This window comes from Botrytis deweyae (genome assembly GCF_014898535.1).
Source record: "Botrytis deweyae strain B1 chromosome Unknown BDEW_008, whole genome shotgun sequence".
Lineage (NCBI taxonomy): Eukaryota > Fungi > Ascomycota > Leotiomycetes > Helotiales > Sclerotiniaceae > Botrytis > Botrytis deweyae.
The window spans coordinates 41999-65736 of NW_024066215.1; the positions used below are offsets into that span (position 1 = coordinate 41999).

Genomic DNA, 23738 nt, shown 5'->3' on the forward strand with positions numbered 1-23738 from the left:
GACCCAAGGCTTTGGGATTCGGGTCAGTTGATGGGTGGTTTTAATAGAAGGAAAATCATATACTCAGTTACGAGTCATCTTGCCTTCTATCATCATCATCCTCCTCCTCATCATCATCATCATGCGCAGAAAGTACGCCATTAATATTCTGCCACTTATTTTTCAAAACTTACTGTGATTGTTTTTCGTGCCTTGCATTTTGCAGATGCAAAAAGTGTTTTTTTTTTGTGGTTCCTGAGCGTACTCACTACTCAGTGGTAGGTAAATTCGGACCTGGATTCGCACTTGTCTGGGTGTGGTCCGGCTGGACGATCAATTAAAGATCTGCATTATCAAGTTATGCCTACTCATACATTTCAGCTGCCACATAGAATTGCTTAGCTGATGGATATCTTTGTACGGACAAGATGAGGCTAGATGCAATGAGATGAGTGTACCGGACTGGTGTATGATCATTTGTGATCGTCCGTGGTGGTTGAATGATAAAGTCAGCTTACTGTTTTGGGGGGAGTGGAGGTAGCAAATGTAGCAATGTAGTGATGTACCTTGTCATCCATCTTCTTGACAGTACCTATCGTAGTGTTGTCTTGGCTTCATCTTGATTGTTCACTGGCTGATTTATATATAACGTGTTGGATCAACGAACACCTTCTTCCTTCTTACCAAGTATATGGATGAACTTTTGATTCGCTCTTTGGTTGGTGTGATTGTATCGGATCTCGCCAACTGCATCGATTGACTCGAGTCAACGACCAAACAGGGGAAGTCAAGATGATGGTTTATTCGAATTCTTGTCAACGGTGAGTAAGAGTGCAAAGATAATGACTGATAATAAGAGGATTCCAGCACTTTTTGCCCTGCCCCGCCCCTCGATTGCTTATCGCAGTTAGTGGCGGCACATTAGCTCAAAGGTAGAGAGAGCACAGGGCGTATCGGACAGAAAGTGTCAAGCATCTTGTCAAGCCATGAGATTCAAAGGCAACGAATGAGCAAGAAAGATTACCCACTCACCACCGAGCCACCGTATAGTAGAGAAAGAAGAGAATAAGACCCGATCCGATACGATACCGATAGCCCAATATCACATCATTCATGTTCACGAGGCGGCTCTCGAGAGTCGACATATGTAATGTATTATATATCTTTTTAGCAACACAACACATCATCATATCATCTTCGAATCCTGTAACATTACACATGTCACAGATTACATGATGTTATGTATCATGTTACGTGTAATCTATTTGCCGTGAACAAATAGAATTCTTACCAGTATTTTTTTCTAGAGGGGTAGAATCGCAGAAGAAGCTTATTGAATGTGCTATTTAATATTGATCCACTTGATGAAAATACAAAACGATGACTTGCAGTGCTTGCTGAAATGTAATAGGATGCTTGTGTTATATTAAGCGCATATGCTGCAGGCTGGAGCGGTTCAGGTAAGGGACAGGAACATGAATTCAAGTTAATCCTCGTCACTTTAAGTGGCTCGAGAGTTGAGTGAAAGTTTTGAAGATGCACGATGGGTTGTAAAGTGGAAAAAAGTGTATCGTTCCTGAAAATATGGGTTTCCCGCTGTCATCTTGTCATCTTGTCAGGTCCTCCTTATATTCATTCATCCGTACGCCCATTCATTTATTCAAATCAATGTTCCTGCGAGTACTCCGTACGGACTTTGGTTTCATCTTAACAGCCAGCTCTGCACCAGCTAATAAGCCATCAAATGATGTACAAGTAGAAATTGTTCAGCTGTGGGTAGACTAGTACGTGAGACTGAATGAGAATGGGACTGGTCGGAATGAAGGGGGAATACGTCTATCGATTTCCTCTGCCGAGAAGTTATTTTGGTCTTCCGATTTGGAAAGGTAGATGTGTGTTGCGTGCGTGTCTACAACCGGAAATCCAGTCACTTTCTTTGTATCGAAGATAGACTTTGACTAACTTTCACACCGACGATTTCCTTTATTCTTCTTCTCGTCATTCGTTAACTTTTCCCTTCGTACCTTTCGTACCTTTTCGTACCTTTTGGTAGACCACTTTGAATTCGCTTATCGTTACGCTACCATAAGGTTATCGGTTCAACTATGACAGCTCGAACGAGCTTGAGGACAGCTACTACGAAGCATGCTAACAAGACTAAATTTATACTTTACAGCTTCCCTGCTTAGAAGAAATACTAACATTTGGTAGAATAATATGTGCGAAAACTAAAAACATTCCTTTGAATAAAACTCTGCCTCTCTACCCCTTCCTCTGCCTCTGCCGGTGATAAGTAATCGTACCTGGAACTCATCCCACCTATCAATACTTGCTAGCAACGAGACGATCTGATTTCATCGTTATAATCTACGATATAATATATAATATATTAATGAAATACCATGAAAGCTAGAGAGTTGAGTGGATATATATGAAAAAGCCTTTGTACCCTCATACTCTCATACTTACTTACAATCATACTTACACCTCTTCTCACCCATTTTTATCAAGTCAGAAAAATCTTTCGAATCTTCCAAATCTATCAAGTCGTCAAGGAATATTTTGTTCAGGTGTTCGTCTTGTCCTGACCCGAATCCTTCCTTTCTTGAAACACTTAAGACTAGCTAGCTACCCGGCTACTCGAGTCGAGCTATTCTTTTACCCCTTCATTTGCTTCTGCCACAGCCAACAAGCAAGCAAGCAAACTTTGAACGAAAGACCATCCACTACAATCATCGCACACAAGCAATCTTCATAAAATCTTTGAACCATAACATACACAATCGATAGATATACTTCTACCTTATCGTGCCTCTTATTCTTTGCATCAATTCAAGGTACGACGCTTGAATCATTCATCCGCTTACCACGAGATCGATATCGAGATCAATTCTTGCAGATCTTATAAGAGTCGTCTAAAGCGTCTAAAGATTTATAGAAAACCATCCTTGCATCACTCACTACACTATACCGGGTAGCGATAATCTTTTGCAATCAAATCGATTTTTAATCTTCGCGGGCGGAAACGAGGCAAAGAGAGGAAAAGACATCAGGAAAAGATCAAAAGAGGAAAAGAGGAAAAGAGCAAAAGAGCAAAAGAGCAACATCATTCTCCCGGTCGCATATTATTGTTGTAACCGCTACCAACCTAGTATTTCCTTGTCCCCCCCCGCCATCCTCTTATCGACGACATAATATTATCGCCGTTACTCGGATAACCTCGACCTCGACCTTTATAATACTGGACAACTATTGAGAAAAAAATAAAAAGCATTTTCGAGGAAAAAGAAATACTCCTCGATTATTAATTCATCGTCCTGTCAACAATACCCTCTTCGATTCGGTTGCAGGTCTAGGCTGTGTCTTCTTCATTTCCAGGCTGAAAGAAAATCACCGGAGCTGGATTCTTTTGAAACCAAGCCTCCTCTACTTGGGTACCTTTGCCCTGCTTACGAATTCAACAACACACTCTTGTTTGTCTTGATGCGGTGACAGAGATACGATTCACATCGCCTCATCCTTTTCATCCCTCACACGACCTACTATCGCAATCACCCCTCTCGTCGAGTCCGTAGTGATCAGATCAATATCGTCGACCACAATGAGTACCGATCCTCAATCAACTCGGGAGCCAGCATCTGGTCCGAGATCCGGTCCCTCCTTCCTACCTACAAATACCATCCGTACAAATAACCTCAATGGTTCCGAAGTCGAAGGACCATTCAGCGGCCACAATCCCCAAGAGTCGACGGTTACGACACCTCGACCCAATACCGCACCCAATACCCAACCTCGGCCGATGCATGGATCGGAAGATGCAACAACTCCTACAACAGTCTCATTCAGACCAGTCTCAGATGCGCTTGCCAATCAAAGACCTCTCCCACAAGCTCCTTTCGATGTCGCCGCGACCATTCCAGAAACCGTGGCAGGTTTGACAGCCATGAACAGAAATAATTCGACGAGGTCAAATAATTCTATTGGTTCTGAGGATGTTGATATGGACAAATCCGATGCTGCTAGTTCCAATGGCAATAGCCCAAGACCGCACAAGAAGAAGAAGAGTCAGAAATTCTATTGCACGGATTATCCGCCATGTAACCTCAATTTTACCAGAACCGAGCATTTGCAGCGTCATATAAGGTAATTCACTACGTTCTGAACCACTCTACAATCACTTCTCATCTACTAACCCTTGGTGTGATGCAGAAAACACACCGGAGAACGTCCCTACGAATGCTTTTGTGGGCGTTACTTCTCTCGAAGAGACAATTTACGCCAACATGCTCAAACGGTACATCAAAAGGAGGAAATCCCCCCAGGATCGTTGGCAGCCACTAGCACAAGATTTCCTAGACAGCCTCGTACAGATAGATCTAAGCCCCCTGGCAGACAACGAGCTGCCACAGTGAGCGAACAGGTACCATCATATCGTGGTCATCATCGAAATTCCTACTCCACTTCCAGCATAATGTCGAATATGTCGCACGCATCGAGTTATAGTCAAGCACACAATCTCAGACGCCCACTCGCTCTACAAATGCCTAGTCCCTTAACAAGACGCCCAAGTTCACCTGGAGGTTACAGTACGCCCACTTCTGCTACTTTCTCAACTGGTCAGAATAGTCCGCGATGGCCAACCCTCGGGTTTCAATCATCTCCTGGACCAGGCGTAGGTGTACAAATACCAGCTGGTCGCATTTATGACGGGCATCATACGCCCGGTCGAAGATTGTCTACACCCTCGGCCGCAAATCCGTTTTCCCCCACTGGTCCCGCTTCCAACCCTTTTGGCACGTCATCAAATTTCTCTGCAGCGGCACCCTATTCGCCAAGTTTGGTTTCAAGCCCTACAAACTCGACATTCAACAATGGTGGACAATCGATGGCTGCCCACCATTCAGATATGGATAATAGAAGGAGAACCTGGCACCAAGGAACCAATGCGGCTACACTAGCATCATTCACCACGAGACTGCATAGTGTTATGAACGCAAACCATTACGCTGATGGTCCTATACCTGAACCGGCCGCGATCCTTCGCAGTAATGCCCCTCCACAAGAACATGCAAGACTTCCTGGTATCTCAAGCTTGTTGCCTGGTAGAGGAGAATCTCCTCCGCCTCGCCGTAGTCGAGAACAAATGATGATTGACAGACCACACTCTTATCATCAGCCAAGCCTCAGTATGACTGAACGTCCAAGAGAAAATCCTGCGGATAGACCAGCGTCCTATTATCAGCCAATCTCCGACGTGTCTAATCGTGGTCCAAGTCAAAGAATGATCGATAGACCGCCTTACTATCAGACCAATACTCCCATGTCTGATGACCCTCGTCCGGGTCAAATGATGACCGATAGACCAAATTCTTACCACCAGCCAAACCCGATTGTGCCTGAACGTCGTCCAAGTCAAATTATGACTGATAGATCAAGCTCTTATTATCAACCAAGACATTCCATATCAGAATCGGTCTCCTATTCTAATCCAAGACCAATGCCTTCCAGGGACCGACCTCTTAGCTCTCACCTTGATCGACAATTTACCCAATTGGAAATTCAAGGCCCACCACATGCGGATGCTGCGAGCTGGGCTAACGAGACAGCTCGTGCTGTTCATGCAACTGCACAGCAATCACAGGCCAATCAACCAAGAGTAACGTTTGAGCAGCCAGCACTTAGTCCTCGAACAGGCGCATCTTCATCTTATCACCACAAGCATACCGCTAGCTTACCTGTAAACATGCACAGATCAAACAGACGCGATGGGTGGTACAACGGTCCAGTAGTATACCAGCAGACTTCTGACAATAGATTCCAAGGAACTTCTCCGGAAGGATCGACTGGTTCCGAAGGTGCAGCGCCTATAACTCCACAAAGTGCCACCGCGACAGATTATAACCCTGCCGTTGTACGCTCCAATGGATACCACGAGGAACCTTCTCGAACCATTCCTCAACCACCAGCTGTTCACCACTACCACACACTCTCAAATGGCAATGAACATTCTTATACACATAAACCCCCTACGTCAACTCAAACTATGTATCCGCAAGTCCCTCAATCATCTACGCAACATTATCGCACTGAAGGATTGGACGCTCTGGCAGCAGCCGCAACAAGTGGTCAGATCAGTGTACACAATAATGCATTTTGAAGGATTGATTTCGTTGGTGCATACCTTTTGTGTAAATATTACACCTCGAGTCAATTTCTTTTAACGATACCCGACTAACATTCTATTTGTAAGAATGTCACGAATTCATGAAACAAGACAGATTCACTTTATTATCACGATTTTTCCCTTTATTTTTCTGCGACTATTGGGAAAGGGACATTTTGATTTACCAGCGTTGGTGTTTAGGTTTTTGGCATTATCAACTCTTTTTTCTATTATTCTCTCTCAAGCTTTATCGACTTCTTCACGCCATTCGATGTTGTGGTATATACAGATCTCATGTACCGCGGCTAGTACCCGTGATTGTGTCTAGTGTTTTCATCGTCACATTCGATATCGTCGACCACTGATTACACAGTGCATTGATGTCCTATACGAAAATTCGATTGTCTTCAATGACTTGGAGGAAGCTTGAGCCCGAGGTTTTGACCAATTTCCTTTGTACTTAGGTCTGATTTTTGGGTAGCGTTTGGGTGGGATTACTTTGGATTTTTTTTATCATGATTTAGCGTACTTGGGAGGTTTCAATTGTTATTTCTAGCGTCAGGACAAGGCGGTACTGTACTCGGGATTTTCTAATGGGCGGCATGCTTGGCTATGACTTGGCTATGAGATTTGCAATATTGATACCTCTATACCCAAATGCTATTCAAACATTTTCTCAAGGCTTTTTCGACAATTTTTCTTTAGAGATTACGGTTCTAGATATGTGTGTATGCTTCTAAATTTTCATGGGTGGCAGATATAATACTTGGGTCTTGGGGGATGTTACGAGGAAGAGGAAGGTGAAATGATGTATGTCATGGGGGTTTGGGATGGGTTGAACGAGTTGGCTGGCGGGCGTCTGGCTAGTCTGTTTTGTATGCGTGCATCTTTCTTTTGCGGTGGTGGTACATCCTTGCTTGCATTTTCGTCTCTAGGGAAGGGGGTCTTTTTAGTATGGTATGTATGGCCTCGAGAGTTGAGAATATAGGGTTTGATCTTGGAATCTTTTGATGTTTTGATCCGTGGAGCTGGGAAATGAGGTTGGGTGGCCGGGCCGGGTGGTTTGTGGATTGGTTGGCGGGCTGGATGTTAGATGGGTGAAGGGTTGTGTGTAGGTACTTATGCATGTAGGGTAGTTGGTTGAGTGGTGTGGGCTGGGCTGGGCTGGGCTGGAAGGGGTGGGGCTGGGTGGGTTGTGGATGGATGGATGGATGGATGGGTGGAGGGATGGAGTGGTGAATGGATGGATGGATGGATGATTGGACGAGGGGATAGAAGAGTGAGATATTTCTGGGGAGTAGGGGACGGATATGGGGACGGAGATGGGGGTGCGTGGTAGCTTCGTTTAGCTTGGTTTTATTTAACTTGACTTCGCTTGACTTGACTTGACTGATCTTGACTTGGGCATTATATCATCATTATCTTTATATTCGTGTTTTGTGTTTATGTATTTATGTATGGGTGTAGGGGTGTAGGGTTGATAGGTTTGATTAGTAGGTAGGTAGGTAGGTAGGTAGGTAGGTAGGTATGGTTTACGGATGAGGTTTATGAGTATTCTTTAGCTTTGATATTTATGAATTATGGATGTGAGTTTTGGTTAGGGTTAGGGATGTGGTTTATGGATGTGGTTTATGGATGTGGTTTATGGATGTGGTTTATGGATGTGGTTTATGGATGTGGTTTATGAATTATGAATTATATATTACGAATTGTGAATGATGGAATTGTGATTTATGATTTGTGCTTTTAGGTATGTATGTATATCTAGTATATGTACATCCCAACCTCGCTGTTTTCACTTTTCGGGTTTTTTGCTTTTGCGGGTTTTGCTTTTTTTTGGTTTGAGGGGGAGAGGGGTGGGAGATGGGGATGGGAGATGAGGGGAGAAGAGGCTATGGCGTGGAAGTTTGGAGTAGATGGATGGATTAGATAGAAACTTGGGGGGGGGGGGGGGTATCTGGGTAAGTAGGAGAGAGGGAGGTAGGGAGGTAGATGTCTATTAGGGGATGTGAGATGGAGATTGATAGAGGGGAAATGAAGGGGAAATGGGGATTGGGATAGAGAGAGAGATACTGGGGTTGGATGAGATCGGATGGGATATGATGGGATATGATGGGATGGGATGGGATGGGATGAGAGCTGCTGAGATCATACTATGGGAAGGGAATGCGGATAGTGTGTGTGCGTGTATGGTGAGTCTGTTAATTGATGGGGAGCGATTCCGGACATAGGTTGGTAGGTGTTACTACACCATTACTATGCCATTACTATGCGAACAGATGGGCGGGCTAGCTAGAGCATGAGCCTTGAGTTGCACAAGCTCATTTTCTTAATTTCTCGTTTCCTTGATTTAAGATGCAAAGATTATAGATCTAAGTTACGGAAAGGAAAGTACGAGGATATACGCGGAGATGGGAGGATTTAGAACAGTGGATGGATGCTTGCGAGAGGATATGTTTCAGATTTGTATGTGTGAGGGGTACGTGGGTTTGGATTTGGGGTTGGGTTTTGGAAGAGTGGGTTTGATTGGTGGGGTGTGAGGGGCATGAGGGGAGGGTGGAGAGTGGGAGGGAGAGTGAGTGTGAGTGTGAGTGTGGAGAGGGTGAAGGTGTGAGGGCGCGGGGAGAGTTGGAATGATTAACTTGGTGAGGGTTTGGTGTGTGTGTGTGTGTGTCTGTGTGAGGGGTGTGAGAGAGTATACGGGAGGTTTGTGTTTGGGGTTGAGGGGGAGGAGGAGGAGAAGGAAGTCAGAAAGCAAGCAGATAAGTACGAAACAAATGGGCAAAGAGATGAAGTGATATGGGAAATAGGAAATAGCAAATAGAAAAGAAGGGTTAAAAAGGGGAGGGCTAAATTTGGAGATTCGGAATTAGGCATAAATGAAGCGCGAAGCATCTAGCCTTACTGTATGATGAGATAAATAGGTAGGTGGAAGAATGCAGGCAGAATCGTTTTCGTACATCTCCATTTCCTCGACATCTACGTATGGAGACCACAGAGACATAAAGATGGGAACCATGTATGAAACTTTTGGGATGGAGATCCATAATGAGATACCCACTGGTGACCTAGATGGATGGATAGGAATGCAATGGGCTTTTTGCATCAATGGAGTCTCGATCGAATCTTATAAGCTTATTTATGATCATCGTTCGGGTCAACGGCGGAGTTACATATCTAGTTACAGTACAGATAGATAGATACTTGGAAAACTGGATAGTGGGAATGTATTCTTCGATGTGTATGCTAGAATTCCGGGTCCAAGTTTCTTTATCTTGATATGCATGCGATGTATGATATTCATACGCATGAAAACGGGGCTGCGGGAAAGCTAACATGTAATAGGACAAGATTCAACCTAAAGGATTCCGCCCCAGATACGAACAGCAGAGTTCAGGTGAGGGAAAAGAGAAAGAGAGGTGGATTGGATGGGGTGAGATCGGAGTCGGGATGTGTATCTGTGCTTTATGCAGAGAAGTGGAGATGGGAATGAGCTGAGTGGTTTGGTTTGTTTATATGGATTTGGGAGGATGGAAGGGAAAGGAGGGGTAAGTGGGTATGTGGGTATGATGGATGGTGGCGATCTTTTCTTCCTTGGGGGATTGGGGATTTGAAGGGTTAGGTGCGAGAGGGTGTGAAAGGAAGTTGGATGGTTGGCTGGTTGGTTGGATGGTTGAATACACTTCGTTATGATACGATGTATGATGAGAAACTGGGAATTCATCTAGTCGAAACTTGATGTTAATATATCCATCTATGATGGATTGGAGTGGGAGAATAGTTTTGATACGAGATGATGTGGATATTTGCGACGCTGTCTATAGACTTATTTTTGTGTGTGATGTGTTATCATTGGTTTAGCGATGGATTTGGAATTCGTGAACAGAGTGGTATGTATGTATGTATGAATGCTTGGGTGCATTGGGACCACGAGATGAGAGCGTGCTGGGGCGAGGTTGTATTTTGGCGTGAGTTTGCATATGGGTATGGGTATGGTGCATGATGGCTGTGGTCAGCAGGAGAATTCTCTTGGTGTTGATAGAGTGATGGGAGAGGGTGTTGAGAGAGTTGACTGCATCGAAGTTGGATATTCTAGTTTCAAATAGTGGTGGGGGAATGTGTCTTCAGACTGGAATTTGAGTCAGATGGATAAGAGCGTTGGGATTTCTTACTGAGGAGCTTGGGATGGAGGGAGAGTGATGCTAGGGTGTATGTTGTTGTCTTTATATCAGACGACGGTTGATGATTTCGTGGACTGGTAGGTGAGAATTGATGAAGAGGGGTAATGCCATTGTACTGTAGTATCTCAAAGGGGTAGGGTGATCTGAATCATCTTAATGTTTGTTACAGATTGGAACAATCAGGGTTGATTAGTTATTAGATTATCGTTTCAATAACCCAATATCATGATAAACAAGTAGAAGAATGCAATACCTACCTACCTGGGTACTTAGCTAAGGATGATAGGAACTACTCTCAAAACCACAACATCTCGTTCACGATATTACTTAAGTAAATGCTAAGTTCAACTCAACATAAACCAGACTCTGCTATGAAGTAATTGATCTCTCAAATATCTCAAGCCAACTTCCAGTATCATCTCAACTCTTCTTTCTCTTCAATCTCACTTTCCTTTCCTTTGATATCACTTCCCTCAGTATTCGCGAAAGCCTTTTCACTATTGCCCATCCAATCAGACTTCCACTCCGCGTGCCATTCCACTTTCTTACCATCGTTCCTGGTTTTGAAGATGTCTGAGAATGTGGGTGTGATGGAGTCGGCGTTTTGGAGCTGAGATGAAGAAGGATTGTTTCTCCAGTTTTTTAATGGGCGTGGGATTGTTTTGTGAGATGTGTGGACTTTGAGGCTGGATTGCGTATCATCGTCCTCGTTCTCATTCCCATCATCTTCGTTTCCGTCGTCTCCATTCTTGTCTCCATCACTTCCATCATTCCCATCGTTGTCATCACCTCCTTCATATCCATCCCAATATCTCGCTTCACCCCACCACTTACACCTCTCTCTCGTCCCTACATCAACCCACAAATCCTCTTCTACTCTCACTTCTCCTTCCGGTACAATCATACTTCCATTTTCTTTCGATCCAAGAATTACAATCCCATCTTTATAAACTGGAAACTCTGGTCCAATCAACCCGCGATTCGGATCTCCTTCTTTCACAAACCCAACAATATAGGCCTGAAGTGTTTGTGCAACGATTTCGGTAGATGGAAGGACCTTTCCCGTGTTGTATATATCTGCTGGATCAGAAGGCGGTTTTTGATAGAACTGTTTATACAGTTAGAATGTTTGAAATGGAAACGTAGAATATCAAGAGAGGATTCACTAACCGAAAACCCAACATCCTGTCCATGAACACCCGGTTCTACTCCAAAAACATACTTATAACTCCCCTCAGCTCCAAAAGCATCAAGCAAATACACCGCATTACAAATCGTGCTCAGTTCCGCTGTTGCATTTGCACCCCTGAGCAATTTATCCAGAACTCCTGCATTTTCGTCGTCCAAAGGATACAGATCCTTAACAATGTACTCTAAATCTTCATCTTTTAATCCTGGTAAACTATTCCGTATGAATGTCGCAAATGTATCATCATTTTCCACAGCTTTGATGTCTGTAAATAACAGTCCCTCAAGTGAATTATGAGCAACCATTATCCCATCAATGTCATCCCAGAAATCTCCATCTCTCAATAGAACGGAAACAGGCTTTGGGATAAAAATAGTGTCTAGAGTAGGTCCGAAAGTAAATTGTGCATATGGCGATTTCGAAACCAAAAGCTTATTGGCAGAAATCAATACTTCCTCAGGCTTGTTCTTCAATTCTTCAAAAGTATCTGCTCTAGCTACGAATAAAAAGTCGTCAAAAGCCTCGAGCTCGGTATCAGCATCGGCTGCGGGAAAAAAGGCTGGGGATTGTAGAATAGCTCGTTGAAAAGGTGCACGTGGTAAGGAATCTGGGTTTAATGAGGACGACGAGCCGCCATAAGATGTAATGTGGTGCAGGATAGATGATGCGCCGGCAGATTCTCCGATGACGGTCACACGGTCGGGGTCACCCCCAAATTTGGATATGTGTTGGGAAACCCAGTTTAAGGCGAGAGCTTGGTCGTAGAGACCAGCGTTTGGGGTTGGGTGAGGGTCGGTCGAGTTGTCAGGGGTGGAGAGGAAACCGAAGGCGCCGAGACGGTAGTTTAGGGTTACCTTGAGTTAAATGTTAGTTGTGAGCAAGCCCTAGGAGGACGATAGACAAACAAAAATGATGCTATCGTGGATAGCTACGCTTTCTGATGTGAAGGTAGAAGCATTGAGAAAACCATATGGACTACCATCTTGATTCTTATGTCCGAACGTAAAACCCCCTCCGTGTATCCAAACCATTACTGGTACTATTGTTTTGTAAGTCTCTCTATTCAGCGATATCATACGGTGATAGTACTTACAAGGAACAAAATCATCATCTTCCTCCACCGCTTCAGCTACTCCCTCTGGTACAACCACATCCAACAACAAACAATCCTCGCTTTCCCAACCATTAGGAACGTCTTCAAATGGATTTGGTTTCAAGTGACTTGGATCTATATTATTAATAAGTCCCAAAGTATACAACGCAACTAGTAGACCAGCATCCTCTGTCCAATCTGGACGAGCTTGTGGACATATATGTCCGATGGAACCATCATTAATATGCGAAGAAGTACTATTTATAGGAAGAGGTTTTGAAAACCGAAGATCTTGGAGAGGTGGAATAGCGTAGGGAATATTGCTGAAGTTATTATAGTGGCCGGTGGACTAGATGGGGATTTGGTTAGTAAGAGTATGGGAATAGGTAGGGTGTCTGATAGTCCAAACTGAAATCCAACAATGAAGATTATCAAATCTCTAAGGCAATTGGAACATTGAGATATTTTCAGATATCCAACTGCTTTTAGATATTCAAAACCTTACATTGTTGAACTGCAGTCCAAAATATCGGATACTCTGGTCTGAATGGGAATGAATAAGGGGTACTGACATTGAAGATGGCTTGATGACGCTCGTAACCGAGATCGACTATTGGTCCAGGAATTGATGTGTTTTTGGGATGAGGTCTTGGAAAAGTTGGAGGGGGGCGTAGGGAAGGTCGAGATGGTTGGAAGGGACGGCCATGATGACCTCCCTCAGATGCTTCAACTGAAGTAATGATGAATGCAAAGATGTTCAAGAGCTTCATCTTGAGACGGAAATAGCAATACTTGGAGAAAGAAATCAAAAAGGAAATGGGGTGTAGGCTTTCTTGTATCTGAATGTTTCGTTCACTGTCTCATTCATGTGATGTGTCTGAGCTCAGCTTAGAATTAAAAATCGCATTGTAATTGCGATGCAACGCCGGATAGCATATGTGAAGTTGTGAAGTCGTACTAGGACTTGTGTCATAGATTTTGTCTCAAACACAATAACTCCCATGTCGTACTTTCACTATCGCCTTCATCCATAGGCCTAATCTTTGTCCAGATTCGAACACCGTATCTGGAGGTAGGTTATTGATCTTTCCAATCCTTTCAGTTTCGAGAACCTTAAAAATGACGAAAGCAGAGTGCAGTCAGAGTACATAAGAAGCACTCAGTCTGTGTTGGATGAAGATCAGTTGTAGTACAACATTGGGACGAAGCAAGACATGTGCTCATTGTCCCATAAAACTCCAGATATTAGAGTCAAGTCTCGCTTTCTAGTACCACGAGACTGAAATGCCAAGTAATTGAAGTACTTTGAAAGCGGGATAACACTAAAGTTGCTCCTAAGACATTGAACTGTGAGTCTGGCAGATTTTCAAAGTATTATGACGTATAAGTGAGATGGGAATTTCAGATTGGGAAACGAAAAGGGCCAATTTATCCGTAGGTTGAGACAATAATACTTATTGCGTAGCTTGAGCTAATCCAGTTGTTCTTTTGGATCAGGGTGTGTAATTGTCCGGATTTCAATTCAACAATGAAGATTATCAAATCTCCAAACCAATTCGAATAATCAAATCATTTGTGAGACTAAATCTGGTTGAACATTGAACTATTTGCAGATTTCTGATTGCTTTTAGATATTTGAAACCTTATATCATTGAATCACAGTCTGGACTATGGGAAAGCGTTTGCCTATGAAGAAGGCAAGTCCAAGTTGATGATCCAGGGAGCATTGGTAGGCTGATGTTCTCCATCCAGAATCGCCGCATTAACCATCAGAGTTTCTTTGCCAGACTCAATATGCAAATCCATAGCCTGCGGATACTTGTTGACCAGGTCATCCTCTCTCTTCATCTCATCTTCCTATGCGATTTTGTTGGCGCTATACCCCTCATGGATATGGCCGAAGCAATTCATCAAAGACTTCGCACATTGGATTGCGCGAAAGGTATTCTCGCAGCCCAAGTTCTCGTCACGAAAGCCCTTTGGTGGTCCGTGGGTCATAACAATACCTATCCACATCAGCTGGGATAGGATTTTCAGCAATGGAAGTTACGCCCTCTGCAGTTTCCCCAGATGCATTGAATCGATCTTCGTTACGTTTGTAAGGAGAGGTGTAATCGTTAAACTCGTGTTGGTATGGCGAAGCATATATCTTAAATGTTGCACCACTTTTAAGATTGAAAGTGTGCGTTCCTTCCTCCAAATAAGTAACAACCGGTTCTTTCGCTAATTCCCCCTTCATTACCTCCATGGCCCGTGCATGGTCGTCAAGATAGTCCTCGTCTTCCTCGAGGTGTGCTTTGCACCATCCTTCATCAAGCTCCAAATCATGATTTCCTGTAATAACCAGTCTAAGCTCTGCTTCAAAGTTGCTGGGCATTTCGAGTGCTTTTTTGAAGGCAGGAACACCTCCAACTTGTGTTAAATCTCCATAGTGGAGAAGAACATCGACTTTTGGGACAGGAAGCTACAATTTGCTCGAGGCGTTGTCGCCAAATTTGTAATCGTGTGTGTCAGAAAACACGATAAAACTTGTTGCTTGAGTTCTTGTCATATTTACCATTGTAATATAATTGTTAATAGTGTAGTCTAATTAAAATATGAGAATTATTCCAAATGATAAATTCGTGGATTCGAAGTGATAATAGTCGGCTCTTCCAAGCGGCCTCCTAGTTCCTAGTCGGGGAAAGCGGTTGTCCCTAAAAAACTTCGAAAATACTATAATAATTGAATTATATCAATCACAACCTTTATAAATTATATAACTATTAATAAAATATTAATTTTTATTATTCATTTCCTACATCTATTATAATAAATAAAATTAAAGCTAAATATAGTAAATAATATTATTAAATTTAAAGAAATTATAATCATATAATAATATCAAATCTATCCATCATTTATTATTCTTTTTTTATAAAATACCTACCAAAATTTTTGGGGACAACCGCTTTCCCCGACTAGGAACTAGGAGGCCGCTTGGAAGAGCCGACTATTAATATAGATTCATCCTCGTATATCTGTGCATGGAGCTAGAGTAGGTGACGTTGAGCACGTGATCAGACATCACTCACTAACGTATCCTGGCTATTTGGATTGATAATTTTTACTAGACAGGCTTAATGTTTGTAAGTTTTTCTTCCCAGAAACAGAGATAACTTTTCCTCAACACGATGCACATTATCATAGTTCTCACAGCAATTCAACTCTAAAAACTCAATACTATTGCACAGCATCAAACTTCCAATTCAGTTCACTCCACTTCATTACAGAATCTCCGTCCCATCCTGTCCATCATCCTTATGATTATCAAACCACCTAAATATCTCCTTCGCCTCATGCGTCATATGTCTAACCGGCTCATCCACCGGTCTCCTCAACGCCCCAAACTTCTCCAACGGCACCGCAATCTCATCATGATACTCTAGTATCGCTTCAAAGTCCCTACACTTATGATTGATATTAAAATCCGGCACTGCATTTTCCTGCATATCCACCCAATAATGTCCATACGTATCCACATTTCCCTGGCACATCAGATTCTGCAGCAGGGCATACACACAATGCGAAGCGTGGAGTTGATGGTACTTCCCCATCTGTTCGTTAGGGTAATAGTATTCTACGTTCCAGTAGAGATGCATGCGTAGCCGGTTGAGACAGTGGATTTGATGGAAGACGTCGATGCGTCCGATGAAGGCATCGCGGCCGAACCCGAAGGATTCGGGAAATTTTGCATACAAATCTGGGTTTTTGCCTTGATTTATGAGGTCTTCTCGGGATATGGGAACGGGATCTTGAGTCTCGATACGAGCCCATGCTGCGTCGACTTCTGGGGATGGAGGTTTCCGATAGATGGATTCGTTTTCGCGTTCTAGGAAGGTGCCGTTGAGTCGCCAGGTTGAAAGGGGAATGTCGATTGCGTCTAGAATTGGAGCTATGATTTTTTTCATGAGATGAGTTTCGGTGTTGGAAGATTTTTAGATCTTACATTTTTCGGAGACTTGCTTCAACGCCCAATTTCGCTCTTTTCCACCGGGAACTTGCTTCCAATTAAGCATAGCCGCTGTGAATAAGTACAAAGACAGACAAAAGAAAAGACCATTTAGCCAACCCAGACACCTCACAAACGAATGATGCTTATGGCAGGTATCATTCTCTTCCTTTTCAGTATGTTCGAATGACTCATCGCCGACAGAAAAGCGGTTAAGAAGTCGATCTTCATCTTGATATTCGTTATCCGAATTTACATGAGAGGGATCCAATTCTGCATATGTGAATGGCTTATTGTGCTTGAATATTTGTAATATGCGTTGATTAAAACCCATTTTGAAGTGGAGGGGTTGGAAATGGGAGAAGAGAGAAGTATAATGCGGAGAGAAAAAGCAAATGATAGATTAGTTGTTTTCAAACGGAATGGGAGATGGTATATTGTAAGTTATACAGCTAATGGGTATGATATAGCATCATAAATCAGGACTCGTGTTGCTTGCACTTCGGACCACCAGCAAGTGTGTGGATTGACAAATCACCTCCCAATTTTCGATATTTTTAGCAAATTCATTTTTTAATTGTCTAATGTTAGAACTCACGTCTTGATTATTCTATTTCGAATCAAGAATTATAAACAATTCTAGAAATAAACGATTTGATGTATTAAGAAATATTCATCAATCTATTTTTGCAGCATTTCATCAGTCCGTACACCCATTAGTACTCCCTCACAATCAACACTCAACCCCCAACATTCGATTATCTCAACACGTTACACATACCCGTCATAACTTCCTCCCCATATTCTCTCTAGATAAGAGAAAACCACCCTCTTCTCTTTCAGCCAAGAAGAGATAAGCCACATACTGCACAGTTATCTAGATCCAACTGATTCACGAATATGCAAGCCAACTCATGTAGACAGTAACATGCACGACATCTGTAGTCTCATGATGGAAGTTTCGGCTAATTTTTCCCGCTCGCGTGGCAAACTTTGTGTTTCTCGGTTGGTGGTACAGAATACATTTTGGACTTTAGTTGGACGAGAAGAAATGCTGTGGATGTGTATCTATCGGTAGATTAAAATTTCACTCCCTGTATTGTTGATGATCTTGAAAAGTGTGGGTAAAGCTTCCGAGAACACATCTACGCGGGTTTGACGACTTGAAATATTTTGGGCCCGAACTTCACACTCGGAAGCAACCTTGATAGATCAGCAGCAGAGAGCAAACGCCAAATTATCTTTGCATCTTTATCTTAGCTAGCTGCTCGCTCGATATGAAATCACGTCGTTCGTAACTCAGAGATAGTTATCTGAGGGGCATCGCTGTTTGTATGGATCATATTTCATACAGGGACTAAACGGATGGGCCACAGATCAAAAGTATGTAAGAATACATGGCTATAGCAATACTATTGACATCATAACCGATTTAGCCTACTCTCTGTCACAAAAGCGAGAATCGAATAAACACTATCTTTACTCCTGGAAATACCAGAAACGCTTGTCGTGAAGTCTCCTGCCCAAAATACTTGAAGTCTACAACCGCTATATATTAAGAATCAATTCTAGGTACATTGAATCTCCCAACAGAAGCCCAAGTGAGATCAGCGTGTATCTCTCCTATTCGTGGTGATGAAGAGTACCTCTTCCCCCCTATTCCAACCAACCCTGCTTACTCCCCGCGTAATCCTCGCTTGCACACCCACACATTCTCCATCAATTTTCCCATCCTCCCATTTCACTCTTGCTTCTCGGTATGTAGCCCGAATCAAACCAACTCTATTCTCGCAAGTGTGTAAAGTCACTCACATATGCAGATAGATATCTAAAAATGACGTATAACCCATTACTTGCACGGATTGCTTCAGCAAACACAAACAACGACTTGGTGATAAAGAAACAATAATTTGAGGTATTTCTTTGATTTCTGCTTCGCCACAATTTTCGTCGCAGCGGAGAGTTTTGAAAAGTCTCATGATTACCTGCTTTGACATCCTTGTAGCGTTTTCGACAAAACTCGAGTTGCAGGTATACTTTGAAACGATACTGGGATCTAATTCACAATTTGTACATCTTTCTGATTTCTCGAATCGGGGTTGAGTTCGACTTCGCTTGCCGAATACATGATCCGATAGACTACACGACTCGTTGCAAATTACGTCGGTTGTGCATATGATTGTATGTTTAAGAACGTATTACACCAGTGTTCTTTGCGGGGATAATCTTATCTTGTATGAATGAACGAAAAGAATAGATCGGCGGCAAGATAACAGTTAGTTACAAAACTTCGAAGCTTGTTACTCTACGGAACAGTCTTGTGCAGCACTTTCGGATCTCCCGGTCGGCTTTGCAAGTAGATCGAAAAGACTCACGCAATTTCACTCATTTGAAAGTCAAAAAATATCTATATAAACAGTCCACAACTAGAAATTTAATCTTAATCCTCTCAACCATCTAAACCATAAATCCCTTCAACCAAACTCAACAACCCCATCACAGAAGTTCCAACACTGCACAGAAACCTCTCCAAAATGGTTCGAATGACCGCAATCTTGGCTACGGCCATTCTCAGTCTCGCATATGCTGCTCCTCTCAGCCCCGTTCAAGGTCTACTATATCCTCCCTCAAACAAAAAACATTACTGACTGACTTAAGTAGAAGAAGTCAAAGCCCGAGGTGTGTTGGATGCTACGTATGCGCAGCTGGATTGGTTCATGGCTAAACGTGATCCAGAGCTATCTTATGTGAATAGCCGCGCAGCGGAATTGAGTTATGTGGTATGTTTTGTGAAGTTGCTGTGGGGTATTTAGCTCACGGGAGTGTAGAATTCGAAGCGGCAACCGGAGTTGAGCTATGTCAATTCTAAGCGCGAGCCTGAGCTCAGCTATGTGGTTTGTTTCACAGATATGTTGTTTTAGTATCCAGCTCACACAAACATAGAATTCAAAGCGAGAACCAGAACTTAGCTATGTCAATTCTAAGCGCGAGCCTGAGCTTAGTTACGTGGTTAGTTTAGCACTCCCCATTTTCGAATAGACCCTATTGACAAGTTTTTAGAACTCCAAGCGAGAGCCTGAGTTGAGCTATGTCAATTCAAAGAGAGAGCCCGAGCTCAGCTACGTCGTATGTCCCGCACATTCCTCCTCCTTCTCCATTGATTCCTGTCCCATCTACTAACCTCCAATTCTAGAACTCCAAGCGAGAACCAGAACTTAGCTACGTCAACTCCAAACGTTCCCCAGAACTCAGCTACGTCGTACGTCCCACACTATTCTCCACACCTCCCTCCCCCTCCCCCTTCTCCTTCTCCTCCTCCTTCACCACCCCCCACTAATCCCCACCCCCCAATCCCCACCCCCCACACACTAACCTCCCCCAGAACTCCAAGCGCTCGCCCGAACTCAGCTACGTCAACAGCCGCCACACGCACCAGGAATAAAATTCCCCACCCCCACCCCCATCCCACCCCCATCTCATCTCCAGATCTCTCTCCGTCTCCGCATCAGAGATCAGATCTATCTCTTAATTACCGAGTATCATACGCCGAGAAGGGGAGAGGAGAGCAAATTCATGTATTCGCGGGCGTGAGAGCGAGAGAGAGAGACAGAAATTGACCCCACCCATCCCAATATCTCAATCCACATTTCCATTCACATCCATCAAATCAAATCAAAACACGCACACAATTAATTTCCTTCCGTGACCTAGCTTCAACTCACCACTCCCAACCGCTCTGATATACATACAAATCAAAACTGAACAAGCGACACGCACACAGCACACAGCACAGAAAAGAACAGAATATACATGCCCAACCCGCATCTTCCTTCCAGCTATTTCATTCTCGTGCACAATATGATGTGATTCCTATATTAATGTGTGTATATTTATATACTCTTCCTCTCTTGCTCCGCATTCATCGATCCATATCCACACAGCAGAAATCCCTCGATTCGATTTCCTATTCCTATTCCCACTCCCACTCCCACTACCGCCCCTTTCTAATCATCTCCCTCCCACAATCTCCCTCCCCCCATCACCCTCCCCCATCTCCCTGCCAAAATCTATCCCTCAAACCAAACCAACCCAACCCACCACCCACCCATCAACCCAAAAAATTAAATCCCAAAATTTCAAACACCTAACTAACTGCCAACTACCCGCGGCATCCATCTATTTCTGTAGTGGTGAATATACCCATATATCCTGATCTCTATCCCCGTCCCCGTCCCCATCCCCATCCCCATCCCCATCCCCATCCCCATTCCCCTTTCTTTCTCCATCTCTCCACCTCGTCTCTTCCCCTCGTCTCATCTCATCTCATCTCATTTCGCTTCGCTTCGCCTCCCTGCTATCTCATCCTGTTTATCCCATCTCATCTATTCCATCCCATCCCATCCCATAAAGAGTACAGCAAAAGAAGATACCTACCTACCTAGGTATGAAATAATAGACAAACCATACAACCAAGTACCTCCAGGGCTAGCTATAATCACGAACAGAATGTACAATTGACCAACTTTGATCAATATCTTCTCTACATCTAGAAAAATCCAACTACTCTATCATTCAAATCACATATCACACTATTCAATCATCCAAGTGTTCATTAAGCCACTTATTGCAATTCAAATGAATCTTCATTCTCATTTCTCATGCTTCCCTTCTCATCTCTTTTGAAAAACAAAAGTTGATGACTAATTACAATTGATTAAGTACCCTTTGGTGAGTTTCATGTGCTTTCTTCGTCGAAGGTTGAAGAAATTACACAAGCCCACTCTTCCATTCCTATCTTCATTACTACTTTCATGAATAACGCCTATCCTTCCCCTATAATTTAATGGACAGAAATATTTGAACGCCCAGTCTAATGCATTAAAATGATCATAACCTTACTGCCGCAACTTTGCCCCTAGTATGCGGAGATTGGCGTTCCGATAATAAAAAAATGGTGAGAAGGTAGTTTGAAGATTGATGAAAATTTTCGAAATTTCGAACAGAGATATCAAGATGATTAAGGTCTCTTTGTAAAGGTCAATGGACAATCATCCTGTAATTTGTGTTAGTAATGATCAAGAGCCATTCAATGTGAATGTGTACTAACCATAGGGAAAATTGTAGCAAAGACCTTGATCTCTTCTGATTTTGGAGTTGGATGATGAACCCAGTCAAGTTCCATCGATGCCTTTCCAATCATAAGAGCAAGGTTCATTTGGGCATATTCTTGTCCCAGACAATAATGAGCACCAGTTCCAAAGACCAAATAGTTCTTAGCACCCTTTACTTCTGCGTCACCAGAGAAATAACGTTCAGGGTCGAATTCGTCAGGTCGGTCATAGACATCAGGATCGCGTAAAGCTGGGTATGTTGTTGGCACAATCATGGCTCCTATTTCAGTGGTTAGAATTGGATTTTTGTTTTTTTATCAGCTTGACATACCTTTGGGAACAGTATAATCTGGAGTGATTGGGAATGCTTTCTTGGCAACATATGGAACCATGAGAACAGGAGGGCGCCATCTCAATAACTCTCTAACCACGGCACGAGTATATTTCATGCTTTCCATCATGTCCATGTTTGGTCTAACTCGTTTGTCACCACCACGAACGCGTAAGTTCTCCTCACGGACCTTATCTAAAACCTCAGGACGTTGGGCCATAACTTGGAATAACCAGGTGGCGGCACTGCTCGTAGCATCTTGGGAAGCGAACAAGAAGGTAAAGACGGTTTGAGCAATTTCGTAGTCGGTGAACTCACGGAGTAATGGTGTTGGCTTCGTCATTCCTTTGGTTGAGAGACCCTTTTCTTCTGCCTCGCGCCAAGCAGCGGACTCGAGTTGAGACTTGACCCATCCATCCATAATACAAGAGACTTCACCACCGGCAGCCATGCGAACCTTGCTTTTTGCGGCACATTTGGAGAATTCCTCAAGAACCATATCAGCAGCAATCTTTCCATACCAGGACTTGGTGAATGGAAGAATGATTGGGAAGTTGACCAATTCCAAGGCGGCAGTGATGTTGTAGTAATCGTCGGCAATCTTCTTGATAGCTTCGTCTGAGATGTAGAAACCAACAAATGTACGACAGGAAACGGCGCACAACAATTCTCTGAATTCGGACATGAATGGAACGGGTTTTCCTCCAGCTTCCTCGGTAACCTTGGCGAATCTTTCGTTGTATTGATTGTAGACGTCGTCTTGTCCTGGGAGATAACAATCGAGAGCTTTGCGAGTGAATAATCCATTGAGACCCTTTCGGAAATCAACGTGAGCCTTTCCGTCAAGGAAAACCCAGTTGGTCTCGCCCAACAATTTATGTGCTGAATCGACTACACATGGTTTGACGTATGCTGGGGAGTTGAAAACTTTTCTGGCCATATCACGAGTAGAAGCAATAACGACGAATCTGATCGAGATTAGTGCCTGATTTGGGAGTGGCAGATAATAGTCTTGACCTACTTGTGGAAAACAGATACGCAACTGAGGTCACCGCTTGCCCATTTTGCTTGATATTCGTGAAATTTTGGATTGACAGATTGTAAAAATGGACCGATAAAGGGGGCTTTCCATGCTGGACCGATGATTGAACCTTTTTGCCAGAGATAACTACCTTGAAAGTTGTTAGTGGGTGGTGCAATTGGTTGATTGACGCGTCGAGAAGTTTCTTACATTGATCATAAGCTACCATGAGGCAAAGAATTGTAAGTACAATCTGCCATGCGCTGACTTCTGCCAGTTTGGCTAGATAACCATTGAGTTGAGGATGCCCAATAATCTGAGCAAATTTTGCATCTGCCACAGGTGAGGCATACGTGATATTTTGTACCACGTCCGCCATGATTTGTTCGTTGTGGTATCTGTACCAAACGAGGTGGTGAAAATGGTCGCAAGTAACAATTCCACTCAAAGAAGATTGATATGCAGAACAATCTTGTAAGAAGAACAATCTGACTGTGGACTAGCAATTCTCTGGTCAGAAGATATCTGGAAGATATCTGGTACTTGAACGATAGGACAAGTTGTTGAATGAAAAGGATTAAGAAGAATTGAAGGCAGGGGAAGGAAGAGAAGGAAAGAATTTTGGGTGGGAGGATGGGATGGGAAAGTCGGGAATTATTATTAAATTATGAAGCACCCT

General features: G+C 43.2%; 6 protein-coding genes across 6 annotated transcripts; 2 read left to right on the forward strand and 4 right to left on the reverse strand.

The window, feature by feature from the left end:
- Positions 1-3580: 3580 nt before the first annotated feature.
- Positions 3581-6136, forward strand: EAE98_004213 (uncharacterized protein; the record flags this gene model as incomplete). Its single annotated transcript, XM_038951833.1, has 2 exons — positions 3581-4122; positions 4189-6136. 2 exons carry the CDS (start codon positions 3581-3583, stop codon positions 6134-6136), a joined length of 2490 nt encoding a protein of 829 aa, XP_038811369.1.
- A 4602-nt stretch (positions 6137-10738) lies between these two features.
- On the reverse strand, positions 10739-13375 carry EAE98_004214 (uncharacterized protein; the record flags this gene model as incomplete). The annotated part of the gene is made up of 5 exons (XM_038951834.1): positions 10739-11431; positions 11494-12366; positions 12418-12551; positions 12606-12954; positions 13178-13375. 5 exons carry the CDS (start codon positions 13373-13375, stop codon positions 10739-10741), a joined length of 2247 nt encoding a protein of 748 aa, XP_038811370.1.
- A 916-nt stretch (positions 13376-14291) lies between these two features.
- Positions 14292-14982, reverse strand: EAE98_004215 (uncharacterized protein; the record flags this gene model as incomplete). The annotated part of the gene is made up of 2 exons (XM_038951835.1): positions 14292-14462; positions 14620-14982. The coding sequence occupies 2 exons, from the start codon at positions 14980-14982 to the stop codon at positions 14292-14294; spliced, it is 534 nt and encodes a 177-aa protein (XP_038811371.1).
- Positions 14983-15774: 792 nt separating this feature from the next.
- Positions 15775-17229, reverse strand: EAE98_004216 (uncharacterized protein). Its single transcript, XM_038951836.1, has 2 exons — positions 16594-17229; positions 15775-16539 (listed from the first exon to the last, which is right to left on the reverse strand). Exons 1-2 carry the CDS (start codon positions 16928-16930, stop codon positions 15872-15874), a joined length of 1005 nt encoding a protein of 334 aa, XP_038811372.1. The 5' UTR covers positions 16931-17229; the 3' UTR covers positions 15775-15871.
- A 1901-nt stretch (positions 17230-19130) lies between these two features.
- EAE98_004217 (uncharacterized protein) lies at positions 19131-20038 on the forward strand (the record flags this gene model as incomplete). Its single annotated transcript, XM_038951837.1, has 7 exons — positions 19131-19206; positions 19258-19376; positions 19425-19490; positions 19540-19605; positions 19657-19722; positions 19790-19855; positions 19979-20038. The coding sequence occupies 7 exons, from the start codon at positions 19131-19133 to the stop codon at positions 20036-20038; spliced, it is 519 nt and encodes a 172-aa protein (XP_038811373.1).
- Positions 20039-21613: 1575 nt separating this feature from the next.
- Positions 21614-23438, reverse strand: EAE98_004218 (uncharacterized protein; the record flags this gene model as incomplete). Its single annotated transcript, XM_038951838.1, has 5 exons — positions 21614-21649; positions 21704-21987; positions 22039-23006; positions 23060-23210; positions 23270-23438. The coding sequence occupies 5 exons, from the start codon at positions 23436-23438 to the stop codon at positions 21614-21616; spliced, it is 1608 nt and encodes a 535-aa protein (XP_038811374.1).
- Between the last annotated feature and the right edge of the window lie 300 nt (positions 23439-23738).

What these genes read in the sequence shown, in the direction of transcription:
- EAE98_004216 (XM_038951836.1), bottom strand. Translation starts at nt 16,930, where the DNA reads ATGGGTTTTAATCAACGCATATTACAAATATTCAAGCACAATAAGCCA. An exon ending in GAAGCAAGTCTCCGAAAAAT is followed by an intron (nt 16,540 to 16,593) that starts GTAAGATCTAAA and finishes AAAAAATCATAG; the next exon opens with CTCCAATTCTAGACGCAATC.